The sequence below is a fragment of the Delphinus delphis genome, chromosome 9 (assembly GCF_949987515.2).
Source record: "Delphinus delphis chromosome 9, mDelDel1.2, whole genome shotgun sequence".
Lineage (NCBI taxonomy): Eukaryota > Metazoa > Chordata > Mammalia > Artiodactyla > Delphinidae > Delphinus > Delphinus delphis.
Genome location: NC_082691.1, coordinates 11,665,219 through 11,688,974, shown reverse-complemented (window position 1 = coordinate 11,688,974; position 23,756 = coordinate 11,665,219). Strand labels below are relative to the sequence as shown.

General features: G+C 43.7%; 1 protein-coding gene across 1 annotated transcript in view; it reads left to right on the top strand.

The window, feature by feature from the left end:
- HECW1 (HECT, C2 and WW domain containing E3 ubiquitin protein ligase 1) overlaps positions 1-23,536 on the top strand; it is a 253,204-nt gene extending 229,668 nt beyond the window's left edge. The window contains exons 23-27 of the mRNA XM_060019836.1: positions 481-610; positions 12,087-12,233; positions 13,791-13,905; positions 15,937-16,135; positions 22,908-23,536. Of these exons, the coding sequence (XP_059875819.1) occupies positions 481-610; positions 12,087-12,233; positions 13,791-13,905; positions 15,937-16,135; positions 22,908-23,019 (703 nt within the window). The 3' untranslated portion in view covers positions 23,020-23,536. The remainder of the gene's footprint in view (positions 1-480; positions 611-12,086; positions 12,234-13,790; positions 13,906-15,936; positions 16,136-22,907) is intronic.
- The last annotated feature ends 220 nt before the right edge of the window (positions 23,537-23,756 follow it).

Below are 23,756 nucleotides of genomic sequence, written 5' to 3'. Positions count from 1 at the left end.
ATATAACAGATATAAATCAGTTTATATAAATATAGTAACATTACAAGCATTGCATGAAACTACTAAGTAGAATTGATCTGTCCTTGTATGTAAGTCATTATGCTGTGCACCTTAAACTTATACAGTGCCGTATGTCAATTATATGTCAATAAAACTGGAAGAAGAAAAAGAAAAAAAAAAGAATTGATCTGTCTATAATTTAGTTGTTTTCAAATGATACTCTTCTCCAACGGCCATGGAGAGCCCCTGAGTCAGTAATCATTTTGTGTTTATTATTGTAAACATTTTAAAATTTCCTTTTCCAATAAAAAAACTACTGAATGAACTAAAAAGATTCATCAGTATATTCAAAAGTATCCAATTGTTAGAATACGTCTGTGTCACTTTAGCCAGGAGTGACATAACCACATTTTGGCATGAGGTCTGAGCAGCTGTTTATTGAAACAATCCGTTTACCTTTCTCCCTTTGAATACACCCAGGCCCTGTGATTTGAGTGACCTGGAATATCTGGATGAGGAATTCCACCAGAGCTTGCAATGGATGAAAGACAACAACATCACAGACATCCTCGACCTCACATTCACAGTTAATGAAGAAGTTTTTGGCCAGGTTTGTGAGATGTGGGTCTTGGAAAAGACATTTTGGGTTTTACTGTGGAAAATTCACATACCATGAAATTTACCATCTTGACCACGTTGAAGGGTACAGTCCATTCAGTGTGGTGGAGCAGATTCACAGTGTTGTGCGGCCATCTCCAGAACTCCTTCATCTTGAAAAACTGAAGCTGTACCCATTAGACAATAGCTCCCCATTTCTCCCTCTCCCCAGTCCCTGGCAACCATTCTACTTTTTCTTTCTCTGAATTTAGCTACTCTGAGTACCTCATATAAGTGGAATCATACAGTGTTTGTCTTTTTGCGACCAGTTTATTTCACTTGGCGTAATATCTTCAAGGTTCATCCACGTTATAGCACGTGACAGGATTGCCTCCTTTATTAGGGCTGAATAACATTCCATAGTATGTAAATACCATATTTTGTTTAGCCATTCATATGTTGATGGACGCTTGGGTGGCTTCCACCTTTTGGGTATCCTGGATAATGCTGGTATCAACACAGGTGTACAAATACCTGTTCAAGTCCCTGCTTTCAATTCTTTTGGATATATATACCCAGAAGAGGGATTGCAGGATCACGTAGTAATGGGATTTTGTATTTAAAAACAAGGACTGTCATTCATTTAAGATATAGTTCTTTGAGGACTATTCCCTTTATTAAAGGTACCCATGTCTTCTTTTTCTTGTTTTGACATGGATCTAGTTTATAGAGTTTTTTGAAAATCACATGTGATAATGGATCAGAAAGCATTTTTGTAAAGTGTGCCATACATCTGTAAGGTATTTCTCTTATCTGTGCAACTACAATAATACTTCTTTTATCACTAGCGTCCAGATATTTACTTCTCCAAAATGCATATACTTCAGTACTATTTAATAAGATAAGCTTCCCATTTCTTTTTCTACCCGTGTTTATATAACATTGAATTTTCTGGGTTACAGTTTTATCAGACCAACCACAGCCTGAGCAGATTTAGCAATTAAGGTTTTGAGAATATCATTTACGAGAGGTTCCATGACGTGTGTAATTTGTAATGGGATGTTGTGAGAATTAAGCTGGTTTACTTTATAAGTACGTTGCATGACTGTGGACAGCACGCTGAGTCCATGGGTGAGAGTTACCCACTGAACCTTGCAGACCTCCCATCACCCACAGCTTCAATCAAGCATCTTGGACAGGTCCTGGAAAATGTCACTGTTCTGGTGCATTGCCTGTGTGTAAACATACCTCTGAAGAATATTCTCTTCTGTGTTTGACAAAAAATTATTTCTTACAACTATATGTTGTAAATATGTTCAAGAATATATGATTCACTTAACTGTCTTCCTGTATACCAGAGGAACGTGTAAAATACACTATTCCTCTGCATAACTACTTTTTAGCCCATCCTTTACATTTGCCCTATAGTAGAGGGTAAATTTGTAAAATAAACACAATTATTTAGCAAAATATATTAAGACAAATGGGAACCCATCTTAAAAAAACTTTAGATCCCAAACCTAATGCGTTATGCTAAAATAAATTCCACGTGGGTGAAAAAGTTGAATGTTTAAAAAAACAACAAAAAGATGAAAATGACAGGATTTTCCTTTTTAATCTTGCAGTAAGGAATGCTGCTATAGATGTGACACAAACTGTCAGTCATAAAGGAAAAGACTGAGATAGTCAAGTAAAATTACTTTTTTAATACCACATAGTAAAAATACAACATAAAGTAAAAATGGCATAATATTTACTACATTGTAATGCATAAAACAGACAAAAGGCCATTTCTTTCAATATAGGAAGAGATTCTGCAGATCAGTAGGAAATGATCGGCAGCACGATAGAAAATTAGCAAAGAATATAAGTAGATAGTTCCCAGGGGAGGAAATACTCACCCTCATTCACTATTTTGTAAAATGTAAATTAAAGCCTTGTGAAATACCATTTTCCCTCATGAGAATGTCAAGAATCAGAAAGCTTAGCAGTATTCTATTTTGGAGATGGTGTAGAGAAACAGGCACTCTATACAGGAGTGTGGGTGGGAGTAAGCAGAAGTTTGCTTCATCCTCTGTGAAAGGCACCTTTGTGATATCTATCCTCATTCTAAATGCACCTGCCTTTGACTCAGCATCTACATCTAGAAATTTGCCCTACAGACATATTCACATCCAATTGAAATGACTAATGGATTCGGATCTTCAGTGCAGCATTGTTGATCATTGCAAAAGATCCGAACCAATCTAAACGTTCAGCAGTAGAGCATTGGTGAAATAAATGACGATTCACTCACACAGTGGAATAGTGGACTAGTGGGATGTGTGGTCTGACACCCCAGCCCATCTATTTACATATAAATCATAAACAATAAACCGAGTAGTATAACAACAAGAAAGAAAGAATAAGACAGGTCTAAATTGGTATGAAACAATTGTCAAGGTGTGTTTTTAATTGAAAAAGTATGATGATGAACAGTGTGTATAATATGCTACCGTTTATGGGAAAAGAGATGAGCTATACGTATTCCCTAGTGTATACACTGATACATGTATACATCCCTAGTGTATACATCCCCCTTCCCTGGAAGGGAAGGAAGGGTGATTTTCTCCAAGTAGAGAGATTGTATGGCTAGGCGATGAGGTGGGAGAGAAACTTGCTTTTCACTGTATGGCCATTTACAGCACTTAAATTTTATTCCATGGACACAGGAAGAAATCAAGTAAACTACAAATGACTAAATACATAAATTAGAGGGAAAAAAATAACATTGAAAACAAAAAGAGCAATTTTTCAGGTGTATATAGCGTAGGAGTTGAACACCTCAGAGAAAGTTCAAAATGTTCCCAGTGATAAAAATCAGGATGTGTTATAGATCTAGAATAATATCTATCTGTATAAAGCTTAAACGATCCTGTTTCTTTTCAAATGAGGTCACCAAGAATGATGATTTTGGTTTTAGAAGATCGAGTCTCAGCCCTTCTTTTGGCAAGTTATGAAGAGCAGACAGACAGATGCAGCTGAAAGACACCATAGGCTTTTCCTGGGTGTGTTAGTTAAGATTAGGTTCAGCTGCTAATGAAGAAACCCAATGACCCTGCGGAAACTAACAGTATATTTTTCTCTTACATGAAAGTGTGGAGGCAGGCAACCCAAGGCTGCAATCCCTACAGTGGCCACCTGCACTCATGACCCAGATGCATACAGTGCCCCAACCATCACGTCTGTGTCTGAAGTAGCAGGACAAAGGGGCATAGCCCCTCCCTTTAAGGAGGCCCCCTGAAAGTGCCGTACAACACCCCCGCTTATACCTAATTGGCCAAAATTTAATTACATCACACACTTAGTGTCAGGAAATAGTCTTTAACTGGGCAGCTAAAATCCAGAGGCTCCAAAGAACATGGATGTTGGGTGGCAATTAATGTTATAATTGACAAGTATTTCATATTTACCTTAGTCACCCAAGTGATAGAAGAAAATGTAATCAGCAGACTTCTGTGAACTGTTTTGTTTAAGTACCTTGTCCATGAGTGCCAAATATATACATATATTTTTCAATCAGTAACTGAGTACAGTTATGCCTCATTTTTCTTACAGCATTGAGCAGCAAGGTGAACCCCTTAAGCAAATTTAAGATAACTGATGCTAACCCCTTTCAAACACCAACACTTTTTTTTTTAACATCTTTATTGGAGTATAATTGCTTTACAATGGTGTGTTAGTTTCTGCTTTATAACAAAGTGAATCAGTTATACATATGTTCCCATATCTCTTCTCTCTTGCATCTCCTTCCCTCCCACCCTCCATATCCCACCCCTCTAAGTGGTCACAAAGCACCGAGCTGATCTCCCCATGCTATGCGGCTGCTTCCGACTAGCTATCTATTTTACGTTTGGTAGTGTATATATGTCCATGCCACTCTCTCACTTTGTCACAGCTTACCCTTCCCCCTCCCTGTGTCCTCAAGTCCATTCCCTGGTAGGTCTGTGTCTTTATTCCTGTCTTAGCCCTGGGTTCTTCATGACATTTTTTTTCTTAAATTCCATATATATGTGTTAGCATATGGTATTTGTCTTTCTCTTTCTGACTTACTTCACTCTGTTTGACAGACTCTAGGTCCCTCCACCTCACTACAAATAACTCAATTTCGTTTCTTTTTATGGCTGAGTAATATTCCATTGTATATATGTGCCACATTTTCTTTATCCATTCATCTGATGATGGACACTTAGGTTGTTTCCATCTCCTGGCTATTGTAAATAGAGCTGCAATGAACATTGTGGTACATGACTCTTTTTGAATTATGGTTTTCTCAGGGTATATGCCCAGTAGTGGGATTGCTGGGTCATATGGTAGTTCTATTTGTAGTTTTTTAAGGAACCTCCATACTGTTCTCCGTAGTGGCTGTACCAATTCACATTCCCACCAGCAGTGCAAGAGTGTTCCCTTCTCTCCACACCCTCTCCAACATTTATTGTTCCTAGATTTTTTGATGATGGCCATTATGACTGGTGTGAGGTGATACCTCATTGTAGTTTTGATTTGCATTTCTCTAATGATTAATGATGTTGAGCATTCTTTCATGTGTTTGTTGCCAATCTGTGTATCTTCTTTGGAGAAATGTCTATTTAGGTCTTCTGCCCATTTTTGGATTGGGTTGTTTGTTTTTTTTTTTTGTTGTTGAGCTGCATGAGCTGCTTGTAAATTTTGGAGATTAATCCTTTGTCATTTGCTTCATTTGCAAATATTTTCTCCCATTCTGATGGTTGTCTTTTGGTCTTGTTTATGGTCTCCTTTGCTGTGCAAAAGCTTTTAAGTTTCATTAGGTCCCATTTGTTTATTTTTGTTTTTATTTCCATTTCTCTAGGAGGTGGGTCAAAAAGGACCTTGTTGTGATTTATGTCATAGAGTGTTCTGCCTATGTTTTCTTCTAAGAGTTTGATAGTTTCTGGCCTTACATTTAGGTCTTTAATCCATTTTGAGCTTATTTTTGTGTATGGTGTTAGGGAGTGATCTAATCTCATACTTTTACATATACCTGTCCAGTTTTCCCAGCACCACTTATTGAAGAGGCTGTCCTTTCTCCACTGTACTTTCTTGCCTCCTTTATCAAAGATAAGGTGACCATATGTGCATGGGGTTATCTCTGGGCTTTCTATCCTGTTCCATTAATCTATATTTCTGTTTTTGTGCCAGTACCATACTGTCCTGATTACTGTAGCTTTGTAGTATAGTCTGAAGTCAGGGAGCCTGATTCCTCCTGCTCCATTTTTCATTCTCAAGATTGTTTTGGCTATTCAGGGTCTTTTGTGTTTCCATACAAATTGTGAAATTTTTTGTTCTACTTCTGTGAAAAATGCCAATGGTAGTTTGATAGGGATTGCATTGAATCTGTAGATTGCTTTGGGTGGTAGAGTCATTTTCACAATGTTGATTCTTCCAATCCAAGAACATGGTATATCTCTCCATCTATTTGTATCATCTTTAATTTCTTTCATCAGTGTCTTATTATTTTCTGCATACAGGTCTTTTGTCTCCTTAGGTAGGTTTATTCCATTTTATTCTTTTTGTTGCAATGGTAAATGGGAGTGTTTTCTTGATTTCACTTTCAGATTTTTCATCATTAGTGTATAGGAATGCCAGAGATTTCTGTGCATTAATTTTGTATCCTGCTACTTTACCAAATTCATTGATTAGCTCTAGTAGTTTTCTGGTGGCATCTTTAGGATTCTCTATGTATAGTATCATGTCATCTGCAAACAGTGACAGCTTTACTTCTTCTTTTCCGATTTGGATTCCTTTTATTTCCTTTTCTTCTCTGATTGCTGTGGCTAAAACTTCCAAAACTATGTTGAATAAGAGTGGTGAGAGTGGGCAACCTTGTCTTGTTCCTGATCTTAGTGGAAATGCTTTCAGTTTTTCACCATTGAGGACGATGTTGGCTGTGAGTTTGTCATATATGGCCTTTATTATGTTGAGGAAAGTTCCCTCTATGCCTACTTTCTGCAGGGTTTTTATTATAAATGGGTGTTGAATTTTGTCAAAAGCTTTATCTGCATCTATTGAAATGATCGTATGGTTTTTCTCCTTCAATTTGTTAATATGGTGTATCACGTTGACTGATTTGCATATATTGAAGAATCCTTGCATTCCTGGAATAAACACCACTTGATCATGGTGTATGATCCTTTTAATGTGCTGTTGGATTCTGTTTGCTAGTATTTTGTTGAGGATTTTTACATCTATGTTCATCAGTGATATTGGCCTGTAGTTTTCTTTCTTTGTGACATCCTTGTCTGGTTTTTGTATCAGGGTGATGGTGGCCTTGTAGAATGAGTTTGGGAGTGTTCCTCCCTCTGCTATATTTTGGAAGAGGTTGAGAAGTATAGGTGTTAGCTCTTCTCTAAATTTTTGATAGAATTCGCCTGTGAAGCCATCTGGTCCTGGGCTTTTGTTTGTTGAAAGGTTTTTAATCACAGTTTCGATTTCCGTGCTTGTTATTGGTCTGTTCATATTTTCTATTTTTTCCTGATTCAGTCTTGGCAGGTTGTGCATTTCTAAGAATTTGTCCATTTCTTCCAGGTTGTCCATTTTATTGGCATAGAGTTGCTTGTAGTAATCTCTCATGATCTTCTGTATTTCTGCAGTGTCAGTTGTTACTTCTCCTTTTTCATTTCTAATTCTATTGATTTGAGTCTTCTCCCTTTTTTTCTTGATGAGTCTGGCTAATGGTTTATCAATTTTGTTTATCTTCTCAAAGAACCAGCTTTTAGTTTTATTGATCTTTGCTATCATTTCCTTCATTTCTTTTTCATTTATTTCTGATCTGATCTTTATGACTTCTTTCCTTCTGCTAACTTTGGGGTTTTTTTGTTCTTCTTTCTCTAATTGCTTTAGGTGCAAGGTTAGGTTGTTTATTTGAGATGTTTCCTGTTTCTTAAGGTAGGATTGTATTGCTATAAACTTCCCCCTTAGAACCACTTTTGCTGCTTCCCATAGGTTTTGGGGCATCATGTCTCCATTGTCATTTGTTTCTAGGTATTTTTTTGATTTCCTCTTTGATTTCTTCAGTGATCACTTCGTTATTACGTAGTGTATTGTTTAGCCTCCATGTGTTTGTATTTTTTACAAATATTTTCCTGTAATTGATATCTAGTCTCATAGCACTGTGGTCGGAAAAGATACTTGATACAATTTCAATTTTCTTAAATTTACCAAGGCTTGATTTGTGACCCAAGATATGATCTATCCTGGAGAATGTTCCATGAGCACTTGAGAAAAATGTGTATTCTGTTGTTTTTGGATGGAATGTCCTATAAATATCAATTAAGTCCATCTTGTTTAATGTATCATTTAAAGCTTGTGTTTCCTTATTTATTTTCATTTTGGATGATCTGTCCATTGGTGAAAGTGGGATGTTAAAGTCCCCTACTATGAATGTGTTACTGTCGATTTCCCCTTTTATGGCTGTTAGTATTTGCCTTATGTATTGAGGTGCTCCTATGTTGGGTGCATAAATATTTACAATTGTTATACCTTCTTCTTGGATCGATCCCTTGATCACGATGTAGTGTCCTTCTTTGTCTGTTGTAATGTCTTTATTTTAAAGTCTATTTTGTCTGATATGAGAATTGCTACTCCAGCTTTCTTTTGGTTTACACTTGCATGGAATATCTTTTTCCATCCCCTTACTTCCAGTCTGTATGTGTCTCTAGGTCTGAAGTGGGTCTCTTGCAGACAGCATATATATGAGTCTTGTTTTTGTATCCATTCAACCAGTCTGTGTCTTTCGGTGGGAGCATTTAATCCATTTACATTCAAGGTAATTATCGATATATATGTTCCTATTCCCATTTTCTTAATTGTTTTGGGTTTGTTATTGTAGGTCTTTCCCTTCTCTTGTGTTTCTTGTCTAGAGAAGTTCCTTTAGCATTTGTTGTAAAGCTGGTTTGGTGGTGCTGAACTCTCTCAGCTTTTGCTTGTCTGTAAAGGTTTTAATTTCTCCATCAAATCTGAATGAGATCCTTGCTGGGTAGAGTAATCCTGGTTGTAGGCTTTTCTCCTTCATCACTTTAAATATGTCCTGCCAGTTCCTTCTGGCTTTCAGAGTTTCTGCTGAAAGATCAGCTGTTAACCTTATGGGGATTCCCTTGTGTGTTATTTGTTGTTTTTCCCTGCTGCTTTTAATATGTTTTCTTTATATTTAAGTTTTGACAGTTTGATTAATATGTGTCTTGGCATGTTTCTCCTTGGATTTATCCTGTATGGGACTCTCTGTGCTTCCTGGACTTGATTAACTATTTCCTTTCCTATATTAGGGAAGTTTTCAACTATAATCTCTTCAAATATTTTCTCAGTCCCTTTCTTTTTCTCTTCTTCTTCTGGAACCCCTATAATTCGAATGTTGGTGCGTTTAATGTTGTCCCAGAGGTCTCTGAGTCTGTCCTCAGTTCTTTTCATTCTTTTTTCTTTATTCTGCTCTGCAGTAGTTATTTCCACTATTTTATCTTCCAGGTCACTTACCCGTTCTTCTGCCTCAGTTATTCTGCTATTGATCCCATCTAGAGTATTTTTAATTTCATTTATTGTGTTGTTCATCATTGCTTATTTCATCTTTAGTTCTTCTAGGTCCTTGTTAATTTAACAAGGACCTAGAAGAACTAAAGATGAAATAAGCAATGATGAACAATGTTAAATTTTAACATTTAAAATTTGCATTTTCTCTATTCTGTTTCCAAGATTTTGGATCATCTTTACTATCATTATTCTGAATTCTTTTTCAGGTAGACTGCCTATTTCCTCTTCATTTTTTAGGTCTGGTGGGTTTTTTTCTTGCTTCTTCATCTGCTGTGTGTTTCTCTGTCTTCTCATTTTGCTTATCTTACTGTGTTTGGGGTCTCCTTTTTGCACGCTGCAGGTTCGTAGTTCCCGTTGTTTTTGGTGTCTGTCCCCAGTGGCTAAAGTTGGTTCAGTGGGTTGTGTAGGCTTCCTGGTGGAGGGGACTGGTGCCTGTGTTCTGGTGGATGAGGCTGGATCTTGTCTTTCTGGTGGGCATGTCCACGTCTGGTGGTGTGTTTTGGGGTGTCTGTGGACTTATTATGATTTTAGGCAGCCTCTCTGCTAATGGGTGGGGTTGTGTTCCTGTCTTGCTAGTTGTTTGGCATAGGGTGTCCAGCACTGTAGCTTGCTGGTCGTTGAGTGAAGCTGGGTGCTGGTGTTGAGATGGAGATCTCTGGGAGATTTTTGCCATTTGATAGTACGTGGAGCTGGGAGGTCTCCTGTGGACCAGTGTCCTGAAGTTGGCTCTCCCACCTCAGAGGCACAGCACTGACTCCTGGCTGCAGCACCAAGAGCCTTTCACCCACACGGCTCAGAATAAAAGGGAGAAAAATTAGAAAGAAAAGAAAGAAAGGAAGGAAGGATGGATGGATGGAAGGAAGGAAGGAAGAAAGAAAATAAAGTAAGATAAAGTAAAATAAAGTTATTAAAATAAAAAATAATTATTAAGAAAAAAAATTTTTTTAAGGAAAAAGGACAGATAGAACCCTAGTACAAATGGTGAAAGCAAAGCTATACAGACAAAATCTCACACAGAAGCATACACATACACACTCACGAAAAGAGGAAAAGGGGAAAAAATCATAAATCTTGCTCTTAAAATCCACCTCCTCAATTTGGGATGATTAGTTGTCTATTCATGTATTCCACAGATGCAGGTACATCAAGTTGATTGTGGAGCTTTAATCCGCTGCTTCTGAGGCTGCTGGGAGAGATTTCCCTTTCTCTTCTTTGTTCTCACAGCTGCCGGGGCTCAGCTTTGGATTTGGCCCCGCCTCTGCGTGTAGGTCGCCGGAGGGCGTCTGTTCTTCGCTCAGACAGGACGGGCTTAAAGGAGCCGCTGATTCGGGGGCTCTGGCTCACTCAGGCCGCGGGGAGGGAGGGGCACGGCGTGCGGGGCGGGCCTGCGGCGGCAGAGGCCTGCGTGACGTTGCACCATCCTGAGGCGCGCCGTGCGTTCTCCCGGAGGAGTTGACCCTGGATCCCGGCCCCTGGCAGTGGCGGGCTGCACAGGCTCCCCGGAAGCGGGGTGTGGAGAGTGACCTGTGCTCGCACACAGGCTTCTTGGTGGCGGCAGCAGTAGCCTTAGCGTCTCATGCCCGTCTCCGGGGTCCGCGCTTTTAGCCGCGGCTCGCGCTCGTCTCTGGAGCTCCTTTAAGCAGCCCTCTTAATCCCCTCTCCTCGAGCACCAGGAAACAAAAGGGGAAGAAAAAGTCACTTGCCTCTTTGGCAGGTCCAGACTTTTCCCCGGACTCCCTCCCGGCTAGCCGTGGTGCACCAACCCCCTGCAGGCTGTGTTCACGCCGCCAACCCCAGCCCTCTCCCTGCGCTCCGACCGAAGCCCGAGCCTCAGCTCCCAGCCCCGCCCGCCCCGGCGGGTGAGCAGACAAGCCTCTCGGATGGTGAGTGCTGGTCGGCCCGATCCTCTGTGCGGGAGTCTCTCCCCTTTGTCCTCCGCACCCCTGTTGCTGCGCTCTCCGCCGCGGCTCCAAAGCTTCCCCCCTCCGCCACCCGCAGTCTCCGCCTGCGAAGGGACTCCTAGTGTGTGGAAACGTTTCCTCCTTCACAGCTCCCTCCCACTGGTGCAGGTCCCGTCCCTATCCTTTTGTCTCTGTTTATTCTTTTTTCCTTTGCCGACCCAGGTGCGTGCGGGGTTTCTTGCCTTTTGGGAGGTCTGAGGTCTTCTGCCAGCATTCAGTAGGTGTTCTGTAGGAGTTGTTCCACGTGTAGATGTATTTCTGGTGTATCTGTGGGGAGGAAGGTGATCTCCACGTCTTACTCTTCCGCCATCTTCCTAATTTAACACACCAACTCTTTTTAAAAAAAATGTCTAATATGTTATGTGCCTTCTTGCCTTTCAAAACAATAAAGCGCAGATCATCACTTTTCTTGTTAGCTTGTCCTAACAAACATGCATCTTCATACTACGTGGCAACTTCAATCTCTGTTTCCTTTCTCAAGGTCAGGCTGTCACTCTTCAGCCACTCTTATACCTGGCTGCAAAAGTATCCTCCCACCCTCCACTGTTTTCCTGCCAATGATCTGCTGTGGTTGGGGAAGAATTTGGCTGTTAAGAATTTGATCTAATTGGGATTTGGGGCAATCAAGTATGTGACTATAGGATAAGGACATTCCAGTCCATTTAGGGACAACCAGGGGCATTTTTCTTTTATTTCCATTAAGCCTCTTGAGCTAAAGAAACACATTTTCTCTTTATAAAACAAAAATGCTTCTAAGGTACTGAAGTATCTGCTTAGAACAACCAGAACCTTTCTAGTAACTTCCAGGAAAGGAAAAAGAAGCAAGAAAGTAATGATGCCAAATGCTTGTGAAGACGACTTTTTGCAAAGAGTTCATCCTCCTAAAATCGATCTGTCTCACTGTAAGATAAGCTGAGTCAACAAGCATCATGATCTTTGTTTCCCCTCAAGGTAACGGAGAGGGAGTTAAAGTCTGGAGGAGCGAACACCCAAGTGACAGAAAAGAACAAGAAAGAGTACATCGAGAGGATGGTGAGGTGGCGGGTGGAGCGCGGAGCGGTGCAGCAGACCGAGGCCCTGGTCCGGGGCTTCTACGAGGTGAGACCCAGGCTCGGCAGGCACGCCAGGCCTTCACCCCCGACACAGCTTGTTAGGAGAAGGGAGAGGACAAGCAAGGCAGGAAGAGGGCTCAGCTCTACTCACCAGCGTGCAAAGAGGGCCTCCTGGGGGTAGAGGGTGAGGGGTCAGAGTTCTCTGGGAAACCCAGCTCTCGTGGTCTCACAAAACTGGCATTGGTGTGGCCCTGCTGTGCCACCTGTGAAAACACATGACACGTCCTGCCAAGACATGTGCGTGTTGCATCTCCTTTCACTCAGTGAAATAAAAATGAGTGAAATGAAGTGGAGGGCCTCGTCCGCTCTCGCTTGATTTTTATTTTCTTACACAGGCAGACCTCGGAGATACTGCAGGTTTAGTTCCAGACCATGGCAGTAAAGCCGATGTCACAATAAAGCGTCACGTGAATTGTTCGGTTTCCTAGTGCTTATAAGAGTTATGTTTACACTGTACTGTAGTGTACTAAGTGTACAATAGCATTATGTCTAGAAAAAACCATGTACATAACTTATTGAAAAAAATACTTTATTACTGAAAAAACTAACCATCATCTGATGATGCAGCGTTGCCCCAAACCTTCAATTTGTAAAAAAAAGCAGTATCTGTAGAATGCAATAAAGCAAAACACAATAAAAGGAGATATGCTCCTAGTGTCACTGTGTACCACATGATCCATGCTGAGATGGTAAATCAGGAGGACAGTGACGTATTATGGGATTGTATGAAATCACGTGTGTGAAACTTTTGAAAGTTCTAAAGCACTATAGAATTTAAAGAATCTTTCATTCAATTAAAAAAAGTTTTTTAAAAAAAGCATCAGAGATCAATAGTAATCAAAAAAAAAAAAAAGGACAGTGACAACTGCTAGCCTTTGTGTGCACCAAAAATTGACATGGTTAAACTTTTGCAATTTAGAAACAAGGGTTTGGGTGTTGGAAGGTTTTCTTTGCTGCTGTGATAGAGAATAGCGTGGGTGACTGGCTGGTCCACTGGTTTGATTAAAGGAGGTACCCACTGCAGGTGTTCAGTTGTACCTGATATATTTGGCAACAAGATGTAAAGCCGGAGCTTAGAACACTAACCAAGCAGATCTTCCCGGATCTTTGAAGGAGGAATTCAGGAAGTAAGGGGAGAAAGGAAGGAAAAGACAGTCATTTTAATATATAACGTCCATTCCTGGGAAATAAGTCCTAGTTTTATGTAGAGGAGAGGAGTCCAGGGACTTGGACTTTTTGCCTTTAAAAGGCAATGTTATTTGGAAACTTAAATGTGACACTGGAAGGTCAAGTCAGGCTTATTCATAACATCATTCCGAGAGGGAATATCACAGTAGTGAAAAGCAGTAGACCTTTTTTGAGTTCCCAGCTCATGAAGGGGTACTGTCTCAAAATGCTCCTGATTCTGAACTTAAACATGATAGCACTTTGGGGGAAAAAGGTGTAAACAATGGTCAGCCTCCCAGCTTAACCCACAAATAATAATGAATGTAACCTCTCCAGGAGGTTGAGCCTGGAGGCTGAGGCCTAATGTGGATTTCAGGTGGTGGACTCGAGGCTGGTCTCCGTGTTCGATGCCAGGGAGCTGGAGCTGGTGATCGCGGGCACGGCGGAGATCGACCTGGTCGACTGGCGGAACAACGCTGAGTACCGGGGAGGTGAGTGAGCGGGGCTTGTTGACGGATGGGCTCTCACAGACACAGTCCTTCACTTCTTAACAAATGTTATTGAGGTGAAACTGACGTAACATGAAATTAATCATTTTAAAGGGAACAACGTGGTGGCGTTTAGCGCACTCACAATGTGGTACAACCGTCCCCTCTAGCTAATTCTAAAACGTTTTCCTCATTCTCAAAGGAAACCCTGGACCCAGGAAGCAGTTACTCCCCCTTTCTCCCCCATCCTCCCACCCCAGCAAACCTCAGTGTGCCTTCTGTCTCTGTGGATGTACCAGTGCTGGATACCTCATGTAAATAGAATGATACTGTATGTGGCCTTTGGGGTCCGGCTTCTTTCACTCAGTAAGGTTTGTTCACGTTGTAGTATGATTCACTACTGCATTCCCTTTTATGGCTGAATACTGTTCATATATATATTCCATATGTAGTGATAATATAAATATAAAATAATATCACTTTTTGAAGGTTACAAAAAACTTGGCCTTACTTCAGTACGTGTGCAAAGTAGGCTCTGGTCCATGCCTTCCGCCAGCTTCCAACCTAGACTTTCCTTTGGGTGACAGTAATCCCTGCTGGTCGTCTCTGGCATAACTCGGTGGAGATGCGTTCCAGAGAACGCCACCGTCCACGGGCCATCTCCAGAGCTGGGTCGTTTGCTGGCAGGAAAGGGCGTCCTGCTCCCTGTAGAAGTGAAGCCCTCTTCACATCAATCCTGGTTTGCTGCAACACGGTTCTCACTGTCATCTCTCCAAATCTAATGTCTGACCCCTCCTAGCTATTCACCTTCACGCTGCCGTACCAGCCTTCCTGAAACATTTATTTTGATCAGGGCATTTCCCGCCCCACAAAACAATCAAGCTCCTTATTACTTAGAAACCTTTGAACGTTCTTTAAGCTGAAAATCCTTTCTTCATGTAAAATATTACAGAGAAACCCCTATCAATATAATAGAGGGTGAACAAGGGGCCCATCATCTAAGCCTACCTTGTCTCCCCGGTACACTCAGCCATGTAGCAGGAAACCTCTGTGGGACCACGAGGCCCTTCCTGGCTTGGTAGGAAAGCCACCGACCTAAGGTGTCAAGTCACAGTGTCTCTGCCTAGCTATTAAGGTGTCTGAGGCCCCAGCAAGGTCCCTTCAGTCCTCAGCAGAACCCCTATGCTGGTCTATGCTGGTCTAGTCGGCTTGCTGTTCCCTGCATATTGATTCCGCATTCTTATCATTCTCTATTTCCCCTCCTGCACTCCCACAAGCCCTTCACATGCCGAACTCACACCTCCCTTCCCTGGTGAAGCTTTCCTTCTTTCTGCCCCAGCCCACATAGATTTCTGCATCTTTGAGTGTTTCGTGCATTTGCAGTCAGTGGGGAACCATCTACCTTATCATAAGGGATTGCTCCAAGCTTGGTTTCCTTACTGTCCTGTGAGAGGCCCCATACTACTTCCATGGGCCCAACTCTTTGTGGCCCAGGGCTGATCTGGGGGCAGCGGCTCCAAGGGCACTTGGAGAGCCCGGCATCTTCCGTGGACCAAGTTTCACATTCACCTCCAGCCTTTCTTAAGTCCTAGATGCGCCACAGTATGTGGGTCCCGAGAGCTAAGACATCAGAACAAAGACAATACCAGGAAATACCATATTCGTAGAGAGCTTTGTCTCTTCGGAACCCCAAAGATCTCTACCAGGCCTCGTCACTCCTTGTCCACATTTATATCACACAGGAAAAGGACTCCCGGGGTCCCAGTTGTTTAAATAGAAAGCAAACATCTCTGAGGACATCCCTCACAGCATACAGCCTTTTTACAAAGTGCCTATTTTCTAAATACTTTTGTTTTTAAATTGGAGTCAGTTATACAAATTGTTTTAGACCTACGGAAAGGCCATCACGAGAGAAATCAGCAGATCGAGAGCTGCTGTTCAGTTCTTGGCACACCTGATGTGTATTTCATCTCCCCCCCACCACTCCCTCCTCCCCTCTACACATCCTCTCGGTCTCCCTCCTGCTCCACTCAGGTTATCACGATGGGCATCTCGTGATCCGCTGGTTCTGGGCTGCGGTGGAACGTTTCAACAACGAGCAGAGACTCAGATTACTGCAGTTCGTCACGGGGACGTCAAGCGTGCCCTACGAAGGCTTTGCAGCCCTTCGAGGGAGCAACGGGCTTCGGCGCTTTTGCATAGAGAAATGGGGGAAAATTACATCTCTCCCCAGGTATGGAGCTCCTGCCCGCCTTTGGGAAACCTGCCGAAGAAGGCCAAGTACCCTTTGTCATTTGAGCTTGGGCACTTAACCGTTGGGATGGAATTCTTTCCTGCCACCCAAAGTAGTGTTCCGTGAGTCATTAGTGAAAGGTGTGGGTGAGAAGTCTCGGGGAGGTGCATTTAGACCATATTCTTAGTGATTTTTTGTTGACTGATGGTATTTGGGCTAGTGGTATCACGTGGTCCATGTGTCAGTCCTACGTAGCCCAATTTAATTTAAAGAGGAATGCCTCATCTGGGGGAGCATCCAAGTGGTCCTGCCAGCACTGTGTCTGGACTTCTACTGTTACCCACCCGGGTTCTTGGACTCTTTAATCAACAGAAATTGATAAGAGGCCAGACAAATTCAGGAAAGGGTTTACTGGGACTCGCCCCCAAGGCAGGGTGGTGAGCTGTTCCCTTAAATGGAGTGAGGGTGGGGGCCAATGGCTGGGTGGGGCCAGAGGCGGGGCTTCGGTGCTCTGCACACCCCCTTGGTGGTGCTGTGTGCAGGGATCATGCACAGTCCCCCGTTTTTGCTCCCGGCATCTCAGAAGTGGCAGTTGGTGTGTGGCCTTTTTGTATCTTATTGTTCATAATTGCCCCTAACTGCCCGTGCCTGCAGTTATTTTTAGTCCCTTCGAGTTTCTTTGTATTCTGTTGCTCAAGGAGATGTTTGTCCAGGTGCAAGCACTGCAGTAAAGGACCCCAGGTCCCAGCCTGTCTCACTATGACGTAGCACTGGATACACTTGATATTCCCTGGAATAGTTAGCATGTACCTGTTGCATTTCTCCTACTATGTTTCAAAATGTGTGCAGACAAGACCACGTGTATATCTCCGGTCTCTATAGTGGCTTCTATACAGTAAGCTATTGATGAAATTATTGTAAGATAATGCAAAAAAAGGAGGCACTAGGGCTCCAGGCAGTTGAACGGAATGAATTCCCTGCACCATGAGTTTTCATCCCAACACTTCCTCCGTCCTTTCTGTGCCACTTTGGGTAGCATATTCCTCATCGGTGAAATAAGGAGCACTAAAGAGATACTTCTGTGTAGGTACTATAGTATTAAAACCCGCTCAGCAAACATAAGATTGATCCACATTATTTTCTTCTACTGTGATATTTTCTTTTTTTTTTTTTTTTTTTTTTTTTTGATATTTTCTAATTATAACAGAAGATTCGTATTTAATTCAGCTGTATTTCTACATGGCCTCCCAGACACTTTGCTAAATCCCTATTGTGGAAGGATTGACTGAACTATAATTTTCATCTAGCTTTCCTAGACTTTCTAGCATCCCGGAGATAATTCACCTGATGACGGTGCGTATTAGCAGGCCCAGGAGGCAGAGTGCATGCCCAGCTGGTTAATAACAGCCTAAAGCGTTGGGGCACTTTTCAGCCCTGGCTTCACCCCCTTCGATCAGCAGACCCTCAGTGCTCATTTGCACGGCTCTGCTGAGCACTGAACCTGCTGAACGAAGTCTGGCAAGAAAATAAGGCTAAAAAGGCAAGATTTCCATTTGTCGGGTTGAATGATAGATTTGGAGGATGAGGTTTTTGGGAAACATTTTGCTCTTACTTTAGAGGAGTGAATTTGAGTCACATTTGATGATTCTCTCATAGTGGGCACCTCAGTGTGCACCTGAAGGAGGGCCTAAGCTACAGCAATGAACCTGCCCAGAGGGGCTTACAGTCTAGGGAGGAACGGAGTGGAAGAGTAAGTCGTTACGACCCCAGGTGGAATCAGAGGGGCACTAAGAAGGGAAGATAAAAGCAGGATGCTGTGAGTTTGTAGAACAGAGATCTAAACCTGATTGAGTTGACAGGAGATGATGACACAGAGAAGCTGGCATTTAGGTGAGCCCTGAAGGGCAAGGAAGGGTGGAGGGGATTCTGGGCTGAAGCCACAGCAGGAGCAAAGCCTGGGGGTGGGAAGGGTCAGCTGTGTTCAGGAAAGATCACCAAACTGGCCTGGAGGACAAGACGTCCAGTGCGACACTCGCAGGGGACACAGTTGATAGAGAGAGTTTGGTGGGCCACGGAGAGAAGACCCACTGAGGAGTCTGTTTTACTCTTTAGGAAAGGGAAGTCACTGCTTTTGTCATTTGGGGTCAGAGATTGAGTCTAATTACATATATGCTCTGGGAAGCTTTGAAATGTTCATTAATCCTATCAACCCACACAGAGAACTTATAGGGTGGACGTCAGGCGTATGAACAGGCTCAGCACATCTGGGCCAAGGCGCTCCTAAGAAGGCTGCTGCCCCGCGAATCCCAGAGAGGGTTCTCGGGGGAAGCGGGGACTTCGCCGTAGGCCAGAAGGGCCCCAAGAATCAAGTGCTGAGATGCCTCTAAGGGGACAGTGAAGACGACCCTCTGAGTAGTAACCCCCGACTAGTCTCCCTTGTGCATTTTCTGATGATCCAAGAACCTAGAAAGTGTCACCTATGTGTGGAGAGAAAGAAAGAACCTCTGGATTCCAATAATGGTAGTTCGGAAAGACCTGGCCTGGCCACATGGCAGGTGATAGAAGCCTGAGGCAAGCAGGAGCACCGAGCACCCTCGGGGTGACCCGGGGCTCCCCAGAGACCGTGAGCCCCGTGTGCAACCCACGCTCTGACGAGCTGCATTCTCCTCAGACCTTCCCTCTAGAAAGGCAGCTGGCCTCCCAGACGAGGGAGCATCACAGCAAAACCATACATCGGTCCGTGCTTTCCAGAGTGTGTGGGGATTAGGACAAAGGACTCTGAGGGTAGAGGTTTCTAGGCTCTAAGTTTACAGTGCCTGGTGAAGAAACTTCATAAACCACCATCGCTGGAGCATAAGAGGGGTGAAATGGTCACGGAGGTTGGGGTCAAGGAGCTGGCAGGCCAGGGCACTGAACAGCCAACCAAGTGGACTCAGATGCTACACAGTCTGGTGGGAAGACCTGAAAATTGAGAGCATTGAAGCCAAGTACCAGAGATTTTGATAAATGTGTTACCCAGAAGGTCAGAAGGTATGGAAGGTACGTCTAGATCACTGATGGTCAAACGTGTCTTAACTACAGCCCACAGAGAGAAGGGCCCTTCACATCCCAATACAATACATGCATAGGTACTCCTGTGTGTGTGTACCTGAAACACATGTTCCTCAAAACAATACTTCATCCTTATTACCTGCAGGTAGTACACTATTTCCTACCCTATCCTATTTCATTGAAATAAAATGCCGGACAAAACCTGTAGTTTGGGGGAAAAATATCTAAATGGCATGAGATTCAGAGGAACAGAAATGTTTGATCAAAGATTGAAAAGTAATGATGTAGAATGGGCAGTGGGGAGTGGAAAAGTCGTTCATCCATCCACAGCCCAGCATGCAGCAGGGTGAACGGTGACCATCTCCACTCCTGAGTGCTGAGAACCACATCCAGACCAGGAGGTGGGAGAGTTTCCTTACTGAGGAACTTGACAAGGAAAGGCTTGGGAGGAAAGAAAACTCGGGAGCTGGTCAGGGTAGACCCAGCACAGGCAGCGTGGAGATAAGATGAAGGAGAGGAGAAAACCTTAGGGGTTTACATTTAGAGTAGGGACCAAGGGCAACAGAAGTATGAGTCATGGGCGGATTAACAGGACTAAAATTCTAACGCAAACATGCTTCAGTGCAGATGTAAACTGAGCCCAAGCCCAGGATGAAGGTGGAGGTCTGGTTAAGTTGGTAGTTGGCTTACTCTATAGGGATGGTTCTCAAGTAGGGGAGGGCAGGAAAGAGGTGATTGTGTCCCCGCAGGGGACACTGGCAATGTCTGGAGACATTTTTGGTTGTCGGGGAGGAGTCCTCCTGACTTCTCTCAGGTAGAGACCAAGGATGCTGCGAAACACCTACAAGACACAGGACAGTCCCTCCCGGTGGAGAGTCATCGAGCTCAAAGTGTCAGTGGTGCCGGGTGGGAAGCCCTGCTCTGTAGGCTGTCGGGCTACAAAGGAGGCATGAGGGAGCCATTGGGAGTCCCTAAGAGAAACTGACAGCCACTGAGAAGCCATCAAGAAGCCAAGGGAAGGGCTTCCCTGGTGGCGCAGTGGTTGAGAGTCTGCCTGCCGATGCAGGGGACGTGGGTTCGTGTCCCGTTCCGGGAGGATCCCACATGCCGCGGAGCGGCTGGGCCCGTAAGCCATGGCCACTGAGCCTGCGCGTCCGGAGCCTGTGCTCCGCAGCGGGAGAGGCCACAACAGTGAGAGGCCTGTGTACCGCAAAAAAAAAAAAAAGAAGCCAAGGGAAGAGAGATGTTCAGAGGAAGAGCTGTCAGATGCTTTCAAACAGCCTGAGGAGGTGGGCATAGAAAATGTGCCTCTGGATTGGGGAATCGAGAGGTCATTGACAAACTTGGAAAAGAGTAGATTCAGCAGTGATAGAGTGAGAAGCTGTCCAGAGATTGAGGCCGTAGTTGGGCGGTGGAAGAAGATGACTTGAAAAGGAGTCACACTTAAAGAACTGGCCTCACAGCCGCACGCGGTAGCGGTGCTGCCTCTTTCCATCGTTTGCTCGTAACCAAGCTTAGAGTGGTCTCTACTGCAGAGGAGCAGGACCGGCTTCGGTACTGTCTTGGTGCACGTTTTAGTCGGTAACTTGGAAAACCTCGAGGAGACGGAGAGATCGACTGTGTAGATGACACAGGTTAGAAGTATCACACATAGTACCGTGATGGACACAATCCATCCAAAATGATCTCAAAATGCTGGAACCCTAGAATAACACCGACAGAGTGGAATCTGACACGACACAACTGAACAGATCCAGTGGAGTCCCAAAATATCAACTTCACAAACACGAGATGAGGCTGATTCATTTGCTTGCAGTCACGTGGAAGAGGCCAAGGGTCTGAAGTCCCCACGTGGGTGACACAGTTCCTAAAGTCATGACTGCAATGGTGGTCGCATGATTAGTAAGCGACCCTGATGCTTAAATGATGATTCACGGTTTACGAAAGGCATCTATGTGCTGTCCTCACACCAGCCCTCTGAGGTGCACGGAATGTGTATTATTATCCCATTTTATAAGTGACAAAACTGAGGCTCAGGAAGATTCGTTGAGTTTCCCAAGGTTATAAAGCTAGTCAGTGGCTGGACCGTGACCAGAATAGAGGTCTTCCGAACCCTGGTTCCAGATTCTGTCCACAACCCCAGCCCACCTGGGAGCCGTGGGTCCAGTGCCCAGGTAATGAAGTAAGCAGGTCCTCCGTGCTGTCAGGACCACACGTGGAGAGCGGCGAGGACTTAGGAATGAGGAATCAAATCGTGATTTGATTGTGTTCATTCATTCTAGATTACAAACTAGGATTTATTTAAGAGTTAACCAGGCCTATAGATGAATGGGCCGAGAACAACTCTTGAAGAAACTCTGGGTGTTCAGACTAGGTCTTGAAGAGGGGCCATTTGCTACTGTTTTCAGTTCCCAGAAATTATCTTTTACAGAATTAATCTGATCCCAGCTATCTTCTAAATAGGATTTGTTTTTTCTGTATTATTTCCACTTGGGAGTGACAGTGAAAATGATTAGATAAAAAAAAACCAAGAAGATGCTGTCTGCCCGTATCCCGCCCCTGGCTAACTCAGCCAGTTCCAGAAGCACACTTGGCATTTTTCTGCCCCTCTTCACTTGGTTAGCAGGGTCTGGTCCTGGTCCATGCACTGGCACATAGCGGGGAAAGCCGTTCTTTGTCTGGGCCAAACACTGGCCCACACAGATGGGCCTGCAGGATGAAGTACCTGACCAAATAAGCTGAACCCAGGGCAGGTGGCACCGGGATGCCGCAGGCAACCAGGGAGGGTTATCCCCCAAGCTCAGCTGTTCTTGGAAATGCGGCATCTCTGCTTCAGGTTAAGCAGGCCCCACTATGAATGGTAAAGGAGTCGGACTGTCATTGCTCCATCACACCTGCCTTGATGGGGCATTGGATCTTGAGAGTTCCAGGGCATCCGTTGGCACCTCTAGGTCAATGCACAGGGTTTACAGAGGCCCAGAAATCAGAGCTGGGCAAGGAGACTTGGGAACATAATCCTCTAATACTAATTATGTTCCTTTGCTGGCCACATCCAACGTCATCTCTCAGTTGTAAAATGTTGCTGGTTTGCTAGTGCAGTGCTAGTATGACGTGGTTTGCTTCCAAATGCAAACCCACCCCTCCAGTTTCTAGATATTCCAGTCCTTCAACTGGTCTATTCCTGTCTGGAAGGCTGTGGTTCTCTTTTTTTTTTAATTTTTAAAAAATTATTTATTTATTTTATTTATTTATTTTTGGCTGCATTGGGTCTTCGTTGCTGCGTGCGGGCTTTCTCTAGTTGCAGCCAGCAGGGGCTACTCTTCATTGCGGTGCGCAGGCTTCTCATTGCGGTGGCTTCTCTTGTTGCGGAGCACGGGTTCTAGACATGCGGGCTTCAGTAGTTGTGGCTCGAGGGCTCTAGAGTACAGGCTCAGTAGTTGTGGCGCACGGGCTTAGTTGCTCTGCGGCATGTGGGAACTTCCCGGACCAGGGCTCAAACCCGTGTGCCCTGCATTAGCAGGCGGATTCTTAACCACCGCGCCACCAGGGAAACCCAAGGCTGTGCTTCTTAGTTTGCAAGTGTGTTATGGTGGTCCTAAAACATGGTTCTACCCTCTTTAGATTCACTTCTGATTCACAGATTCAGACTGAGCACAGAACTAGCCAAGCCAGTTGTACCATTGAAACAAACACCTTGACCAGCCTTTTCTCCCCCATTCAGGGCACACACGTGCTTCAATCGATTGGATCTTCCACCTTATCCCTCGTACTCCATGTTGTATGAAAAGCTGTTAACGGCGGTGGAAGAAACCAGCACCTTTGGACTTGAATGAGGAACTCAAAACTTTTCCTGGCCAGTGACATCATCCTTTCCCTTTCCCTGAATCAACTCTCCTTTGATTTTGGTATTCCATGATTTTCGTTTTCAAACCAAATCAGGATTGACGAGCTGTGCATGAAGCATTGCCTTCTTCTCAGATCTTACCTTCAGGCTTATCTCCTCTACTTTCAATGAACTGCTAGCCTGTATGCAATATTTAAAAACAAACAAACAAACAGCTGTCTCAAGGTCTGTGTATATCTCCACATACCTCCATTACTGACAATGAAATATGAATGCAAGTTATGCTACACTTGACCAAATGGTAATAAATGTTTACTTCCATTTCTATGATTTAAGGGGAAATTTGAGCATTAAGCATTCCGAGCTTTTCTACACCCATCTCTTCTGAGCAGAGCCACCATTTTTAATAATTTCTAACAACAAACGCCAGAATAGGAGCTGATCAACTCTTTCTTTTCCTCCCACTCTGCTTTTTCCCTGGGCATCCAATCCATCCAAAAACAGCAGTGACAACACCACAATTTTGATACATTCAACTCATGATTCATATGTGGCATTGGTCCCGTCACCTGGAACTAGCCTAGACATATGGTGCAAATGTTACACTTTCCAACCAATAATAACACTAAGAAACACACCTCCTGCTGATGCAACACAGGGCATCCCAATGGTTGTGGGGATTGTGGCTCGACTTGAGTTCAGAGAAGTCCTGGGGGGGGAGGGAGG